Raw genomic sequence first — 8,887 nt, forward strand, 5'->3', positions numbered from 1 at the left:
TTTGAGCTTTTAGGCCGCTAGAACTAGGTAAATCGCTGACAGCCTTTGCGGCCAAGGCTTTTATGATCTCTTGTAATGATCGCAACTCTTTCACGCGGACTCGAAATAAGATCTACTGTTTTCTCTAAACACGTTTGTTATCTTTTCATGATTTCCGCATATATTTAGTCACTTGCCGTTGGCTCTCGCAGAGATCCGTGACCTTTGGGAAATTAGAGTTTTCCTAGTTTCCTAATTTAAACATAAATCGACAGTGTGAATTTCGGTTCCCACAGCAAGCAGCTAAGAGAATTCTTCGCTATCTCGCTGGAACTCCGACTCAGGGCATCTTCTTCTCTGCGTCCAACAAGCTCAAGCTTCACGCCTATTCAGACGCTGATTGGGCCGGCGATACAGATGACTATGTCTCGACGAACTCTTACATCGTTTACCTTGGCAGTCATTCTATCTCCTTGAGCTCGAAGAAACAAAATGGGGTAGCACGCTCCTCGGCGGAAGCAGAGTATCGCGCAGTCGCGAACACAGCTGCTGAGTTAAGCTGGATCTGCAGTATACTAACAGAACTCGGAGTCCAGGTTCCATCAGCTCCAATTGTTTTCTGCGACAATGTTTGTGCAACGTTCTTGTGTTCAAACCCTGTCTTTCATTCGTGTATGAAGCATATTGCTCTAGACTTTCATTATGTCAGAAGACAAGTCAAGAAAAGAGCTCTCAAGGTGTCACACGTGAATACCAGAGACCAACTGGCCGATGCTCTAACGAAACCTCTACTGCGGGCAAGATTTCTGGAACTACGAAACAAGATTGGAGTTACTACGGACATTCCATCTTGAGGGGGCGTGTTATAGATACGATTATGATTTATATATATTTCACAATCCCTTTTTTAGGAAGTATAGTTATTGTGAATACCTAGAGTCTCCATGTATATAAACCATCTCTTGTGTAATATAATAATCCTAGGATAAGACATGCGTCTTAAGCATGGTGAATTTATATGAAAATTACTTAAGAAATATCGTATGGAAAAAATATTTATATTCTTAATCGAATTAATATTTTTGGCCCTTTAAAAAAATTGTTAATTACAGAATTTGTTGACTCATGAGCTGATCCCATTTTTAAAAATATTTTAGGTCAAAAAATCACTTATCGCATAAGAACCTAACGTTTAGGGTGAAGAATCTCAGGCCTACTATTTGGTTACAATGAAACTATGTAAACTCAATTTTATATCATGATTTAGCAATTTTAAAATTAATTATGGTTATGAGGTGTTTACGTTCACGTGCTAATCCTATCTATCTTCAATATTTTTCTCTTTTTGTGCCATTTTCTTCATTTTGGTTATTGCTCGATATAAATATTGATTTTGATTTATTCTCATTTCGTTCTTTTGTTTTGGCCTCAGAATTAGAAAATATTTAAGATTTAAAATTATTAAAGAGATATATACTTAGGTTAAGATCTGCGCTTTGTGCATAATAAATATTTTATATTTATTACTTATTTTATGTTTTCTGCATATTATGAAATAATTAAATAAAAATTATATATTAAATAACTAACAAATAAGTTACTATTATGTAATAAATTGGCGTGCACATATAAATCAGACGACCGCTCTTGTTTATTCGCAATTATTTTAAGGTAAATAAATCAAAACAATCAATCTTATCTATCGTATATGATATATAATTAAATTTAAATGATCTTAAATAATTTTAATGTAGATATTTATTAAATGAGGTTTCTACTCATATGATTTTATGATTATTTGCATATTTGTGTATCAAAATTTTACACCAACAAATTTTTTTAAATGTGGAATGTTTAGTGGTTTCAATAATTTATAATCATTTAAGAAAAACAATGAAGATTTCAAAATTAAAATATTAATTTTTCAATATATATTCAATAAAAATATCAAAATATAAGTATGTATTTTCATATGATATATAGTTTAATTTAAATGCTAAATATATATTAACATAAACAACTATTAAAATGAAATTATTTTTTCATATGATTTTATAATCATTGTATCTTGTTGTAGAAAAAAATTTAAACCTTGATCACAAAAGTTTATTTGAGATTTTTAACAGTTTTAGTAGTTTATACTCATTTTGAAAAATTCAAAATACAACATATACAAAAAAATCTAAATTTTTATTATATGATTAATTAATTATGTAATTTATTTTAATAATAAAGAATTAAACAAAACTCATAAAAAGTTGTTAGCAAATCTTTATTATTTAAAATCATTAATTGCTATATATATCTTAATCAAATTAGGTAATTCCGTAGGTTTTATTTAAGGAAATAATATATATAATGAATTTCGATTTGATAAATGAATGGTCCATAATGGACATACTATATAATATAACATTCCTTAACAGATAATTTTGGACTAACAAAATTCTCAATTGATTATCAAGCCGGTACGTAAGCAAAATTAGCATTTTAATTACGTTGTCATTTTTTAATTAGTACAAACTATAAGTTATAAATTTTTAAATGTTTCCAATTACATCGCAGGCCGGGCCTAGGGACCTATAACCACCATTGAGAAAATAATGGATATTTTTATCGTCGTATTCTTATTCATGTATTTTGTACGGTGTAAAAGCAAAATTTTGTACATATAACATATGTACAAGATATAGAAAAGGTACGATCAAAAGGTATCGATAATCGATCCTAAGAAAATCCGGTCCGGTTTAACAGCTTGTGTGAAATAAGTAAGAAATAGATTTCGATCCGCGTAACCGTGCGATTTTTTTCTTTTATTTTTATATAAATATTTTGTTTTCAATTCTAAATTGGTATATATTATAATATATATGTGTCTATCAATTTTTAAAACATAATAAGTTTATTGTATATTTTTTTCATTGAATAGTAAAACAATCATACATGAATCAAGGTTGTGACTTCTTCTTTGATATATAAGATGAATAGCACTATAGATGGGCACAAAAGTAAGTTTGACAAGTGCATACGGCTCTTTATTTGTCATAGGACATCACTCAGATGTGGTCTGTTGGTCATGCCGTATCATATAAGAAAAAACAAAACAGTTCGATAAACAAACAAAAATAGAGAACAAACACTCAACATCACGATGATAGAAATTAGAAACTAATTAACTCACCCGTCGATTCCTTGAATGTCCGCCAAGCAGGCTAAGCTTCTTGAAATAAATTGTTTTCAAGAAAAGGTTTATTGATCAAACTGCTAAAAAGGAAATAAAGAATGTGGGAGTCTACTGATCAAAATCAGAGTATGCGAGTCTATTCACTAGGTCAAAACTGCTAAAAAAAGGAAATAAAGAGTCAAAAGGAAATTTAGATAAAGGTAATTTAAATAAAGGAAAATTAACCAAATAAAAGATGAATCACCTCCATAGATATACTAACATTGAGCTACTATGGACTTTACGGAGCACTATGGATTTAGTGACGGAGGAGATTCTCACGAGACTGCCTGTGAAATCTCTAAAGAGATTCATGTGTGTTTCAAAGCTCTGGCTAACGCTCATCAGCTCACGATATTTCACCCACCGTTTCCTTATACAGTCCCTTCCCCTCGTCTTTACATGTGTTTATGGGATGTAAACAACTACCTTGACACTGAAATACTCTCATCGGCTCCTCAAGACGCTAATACTACTACTACTACTCCATCTGCCTTTTTAGTTGACCACGATCTGACCACCCCACGGATGGGAAGCTACATCTTGCAAAATCTTGGTGGCTTCATGTGCTACGTCTATTGGAATAAGCTTCGAATCTATAACCCTGCCACCAGACAACTTGTCACCTTACCCTTCAAAAAGTCCGACCACATGATCGTACCACCAGGAGGAAAAAAAATCGTCCGCTACTATTTCGGATACGACCCTCTTAACCACAAGTACAAAGTGGTCTCCTCGATTAGCGTACACCTAAAACAGAATATGGAAGTGATCAGTTCAGAGAATTGGGTATTTGTACTAGAAGGTGGACTATGTTTCTGGAAAAAGGCTGCTCTAACCTCACCGGACTTTTGTCCTCACGTGCCTTGCAAAATGGAAGGACTGTGTATCGATGGGGTTATATACTACATGGCTTTGCTTGGTCCGTTTGAATATGTGTTTGTTAGTTTCGACGTTAAATCCGAAGAGTTCAACATGATCCAAATACCTCGCAGGGACGGCGACGAGCTGCTTGAAAGGTTTCAGAATGTGGGTCTTTTGGAGTATGGTGGAAAACCAACTCTTTTTGACCAAACAAATCTTAAAGACAAGGGTGTCGTGGCTTTATGGTCTGTGGAAGATGCCGGGAGCAAGAAATGGTCGTGCAAGAGTCAGGTTGTGCAGCCTTCTCAACTGCATCTGGTCAATACCATTACATTCAATGTGAAAGGTACAACTCAAAACGGCAAGGTTCTCCTGATACCAAAGGATTTTCTTTTTACTTTTCACATTCTCTCTTATGATATTCAAAAATATGATATGAGAAAGATTGAGATCAGAGGTATGTGTCGACGTGATGTTTATGGACCAGAGTGAGAGAGTCATTAGGGCATCATTATTGGGAGTCCCTTAAGGTGTTCCTTAGAGGAGGGGGGTGGGAACCGAGAAAGAAAGAGAAGGAAAAAGTTCCTAATTAAGGGCTGTCCCTTACTCTCCAACGACCAAAAAAAAAAACAAAACAAGAGACTCTCTATCTTTTTCTCTTCATCACACCAATAATGATGCCCTTAGTAGTAATTTTGTAACTTCTCTCGATTGGACAGAGAGATAATCAAATTGAAAAAAAAAACTAAAGAGTTGATCAATTCAAAGATACATAATTAAATATAATGATAATCTTTTGCATATGTAAATTTTGCAACATAAGTAAATTGTAACAATTGGTTGGTATTTATTTTCATTTATTAGTATATTCTGGTTCATTTTGTAATTTATATGTATAAAAATAAATAAAATAGTACTATAAATAATAATATGCTGCTATTTTATTCAATCTATACTTTTGGGTGTAATAATTTGGATTGGTCCATTTATTTATTTTGTGTGTATATATTGAATTAGATATATTCCTTTAAATAAAGTACTACTACTTTTATTTTAATTAAACCAAATAAGATTAGTTTTATTCATTTTTGGTTCTTCATCTAAGATGTGTAAAATATTTTCATAAGTATTTGTATATTTTTTATTTGACAAAAAAAATCATAAAAAGCTAAAGTGAAAATCAGTATAAAATTGCATAAACGAACAAAACCAATATAAATTTAAAAATTCATGAACATCTATCTATATTTATAAAATAATTCAAATATTATAAAGTCTAAGTGATTTATACTTTCGATGTATAAAAGATAAATTGAAAATTATTTTAAATAATCTATAGTCCATAGAAGTACATTTAGTTAAACATATAATTTCCAGATCATATTTAGTCATCATGTAGTTTTTGGAATTGAACGGGAAGTTCCCACCTTACTATGTCAAGGCATTGTGCAAAGTATCAATAAATGGTTGAATCATTCAGAGAACTCAGCTATAGCTTAGCTTGTGCTCTTCTATAAAAGATCTGTGGTTGTGATGGAAATGGAAGAATAAAAAAGTTCATATTATTTTTATTACCATCTGATCACACTAATGTTACATAAAATTAGTTTAAAGGTCAATAATTCCGGCAAAAGGACCAGACAGAGTTCCGACATAAAGCCTTCCTTCGAATTCGTTAACCTCGCTGACTAAAGTATCTCCAAACTTATCCTTCACCGAAATTGTCTGAAGCACTCTACCATCAGAGTTAATTTTAACCGCTGACGGGTTTGTTGGTCCGGTGGCTGTGTTCACTACCGAAGCAACCCAAAAGTTTCCGGAAGAACCGATCCTCTTGATATTGTCAGGGTTCGAGACCGCATTAGTGAAGTCTTCAGAAGTACCAGCTTTAGACCCCTTGATCCAATACCTCTTGATGTTACTCTTGATGAACTGACTAACCAGCACAAACGAACCGTCTGAGCTAGCGGCACAACCGGCTGAGCCACTTAGACCTTCGAGCAATACAGTCACGACCCTTTTTGATGGATCGTACTTGAAGAGTTTCCCGGAAGCGTCTTTTGATGCCACTGCTTTTAACACGTCGCTACATTCATAACCAATAGTAAACATATTGCTTAGTAATAGATAAATGAATTTTAACTTATTTCAGTTAATAATATACTAAAAGATGAACATGATTCAAACAAACTGTATGACATCGGTCTATTTAACATATACCCTTACAAAATAAATTAGGTTTAGTTAAGTTTTAAGAATTTTAAAAGTTATAAATATAATTTTTTTTATGAAATGCTCAAAATAATCGTTTTAGAAAAATAGTTTAAAAATTTTTGTTTTGTTTACATCGCATAAATCAATTGTTATAACATTGGTTCATGTAAAGATGAATATATTTGATAAAGTAATAAAACTGTATATTTTGTTTTTGGAAAGGACACAAATACCAGTTAAGATTATTTTTAAAAAGAAAATTCTACATTAGTTTTGTTTATAGAGAATTTGGCAAGTTCATTATTTATTTTAATATAAGAAAAATGAAACTTTACCCAGGGCTAAATTTTGAGCTGAAGGAAGTGAAGTAGACGACCCCGGTTGTGGGATCAACGTCGAGGCCATCGAGAAACAAGAAGGGCTTGCCGTCAGCCCTGTCGGCGATCTTCTTGGCGTAGCCACCACCACTAGGAATGACGTGGAGACCCAACGGAGCATCGGCCACGTAGAGCTCTCCTGTTTTGTTGTTGAATGCTATTCCGGCCGGCCGGCCGCATTTACTCATATAAGCTATTCCAAGTGCTCCATCGCACCATTGCGACTTCCTAAAGTAAATCATGTGAATTTTTAGAAAAAGAAAGAAAATAAAACAAAGGGGAGCTATGGAATGAAAATTAACATTACAAAAAAAATAATGACTATGGAATATTGATTTGACTTTTTCACGTTGAGGGGTAACGTGTACAATAATGAGAGAAGACTAATTACCCACAGTTAGCAATCAACAGGTAACGTGACTACCCACATGGTTAACGTCATTAATTACGTTTATGGAATGAAAATCAACATTCTCTACCCCCTTTCGTTTCATAAAAGATTTGTTGATCACAATTCACAAAGTCTTGATCCATATCAGTACTAGTAATTTGAAACAAGAAAATACTATATGACTATGATTTGGTAAAATTAGGGGGTGGGGATCAAAGACAATATCACAAAAAAAAATATTTAAAGTTGATCAACTAAGAGTTTGTAGCATTTTCAACACTAAAACTCAAACATTAAACAAAACATAATATAACTATTAAAAATATTTTTAGCGTCTAAGGTTTAGTGTTCTGCAGACAACGTTAAAAATATTATTTTTTTTAAAAAAAAATTTGTAACTACTATTATTTTTTATTTGTTTTTTTATCTTTTTATTTTACAAACATAATATAACTTGATAATATTTTGTTTCTTTTTCTAAAAGATATCAAATGTGAAATAACGAAATTATGTTGGTCGGTGAACCTAGAAAACCCAAAAATAACTCATACGAAAATACTCCATTAGACTTCACGACGCAATGTTTAGAAATATTTGACCATTAGATTTGACCAAATCTGAATCTATTTATTATGCAGAAGGTTTGAAGGAAAAGGCAACACTAAATGATTTTCATTTGATGAATTTAAAAGTAGGTTGCTGCAGTTGCCGACCCCAGAAGAAAGTAGGTTGCAGTCATTTCTAATTGATAAAATCCTAACATGATACGACTATCAAGTACATAGACGTATTCGTATTTTCCCAACGAAGTTTGTCAATTCGTATTTCTATGTTACTCTATAATAGCAGGAACGAGTCATGTTGTAATAACGATATAATCCACTTTAATATAACAAAGCCGTGATCTTTCTTTCGTTAAACCAAAAGAATCAAAAAGCTTACGAGGATACTGTGATATAGCCAAAATCGACGTAACCCTTCCCCGGTAGATATTTAAAGATTTTACCGCCGGAAACTCCGGTGTAGAAACCTTTTCCGGTGGAATCAAAGGCGAAAGCTTCAGGGCCTGACCTTTTTCCCGGAACTGGAAATTTTTGGAAGGACGCAGCACCTGAGAAAATAGCCAGAGAAAATGAGAGAAGAAGAGAAATCACGGAAACAAACGACGTCATAACTTTTGTTTGTGTGTTTTCGTCAGATTAGTCTTGTAATGTGTATATTTATAGATTTGATTTTTAAAAGGATTCCTTTTATTAATCTTTCTTCTTTTGCATTCAAGTATTTGTAGAAATGAATATTCATATTCATGGAGCAGCAAATCAGACCAAATAAGTAGTTAATTGGGTATAAAGAACAAAATACGCCTAAATTGTGTTAAAATCTCATGATTAGAATTGACTGATGAAAGATACGGGGTATCTTAGAAGCAATTGGTTAAAAATGAAAAAAAATTGGTGACGAGAATGGTATACTTACCTACGTTGCACGGAAACTTCATCGGACGTTCGCTTCCCGCTTCGGAACCGGAATCGGAATCGGAACCTTGTGGAAGCTTACGGAATCTCGCTTCCAAAGAGCTTCCAAAATATTCTTTTTAAAAACACGTTGGAAGCTTATGATTCGGTTTTGGAATCACGCTTCCGTTCTTTAAAAAAAATACAAGGTTGAATATCAATAAAAATATAATCGTAGTTATTAATTTCTGTAAAATCAAAATTTTAATAGTAATGAATAGAGAGGATATAAATATATAAATATTAAAATTAATACTATAAATTATCTTTATGTATTGAGGTTTTTATTAAACATATATCATATATTCAAATATATTGTGTCAAT

At 32.5% G+C, this 8,887-nt stretch overlaps 2 protein-coding genes across 2 annotated transcripts; one reads left to right on the top strand and one right to left on the bottom strand.

Moving 5' to 3' along the window:
- The first annotated feature begins 3,436 nt into the window (after positions 1 to 3,436).
- LOC106323725 (putative F-box protein At5g62660) lies at positions 3,437 to 4,558 on the top strand. The gene is made up of 2 exons (XM_013761804.1): positions 3,437 to 4,432; positions 4,511 to 4,558. Exons 1-2 carry the CDS (start codon positions 3,437 to 3,439, stop codon positions 4,556 to 4,558), a joined length of 1,044 nt encoding a protein of 347 aa, XP_013617258.1.
- A 1,055-nt stretch (positions 4,559 to 5,613) lies between these two features.
- LOC106325777 (protein STRICTOSIDINE SYNTHASE-LIKE 11-like) lies at positions 5,614 to 8,283 on the bottom strand. Its single transcript, XM_013763826.1, has 3 exons — positions 7,991 to 8,283; positions 6,616 to 6,885; positions 5,614 to 6,152 (listed from the first exon to the last, which is right to left on the bottom strand). Exons 1-3 carry the CDS (start codon positions 8,218 to 8,220, stop codon positions 5,675 to 5,677), a joined length of 978 nt encoding a protein of 325 aa, XP_013619280.1. The 5' UTR covers positions 8,221 to 8,283; the 3' UTR covers positions 5,614 to 5,674.
- Positions 8,284 to 8,887: the final 604 nt, after the last annotated feature.

This window comes from Brassica oleracea, chromosome C2 (assembly GCF_000695525.1).
Source record: "Brassica oleracea var. oleracea cultivar TO1000 chromosome C2, BOL, whole genome shotgun sequence".
Classification (NCBI taxonomy): domain Eukaryota; kingdom Viridiplantae; phylum Streptophyta; class Magnoliopsida; order Brassicales; family Brassicaceae; genus Brassica; species Brassica oleracea.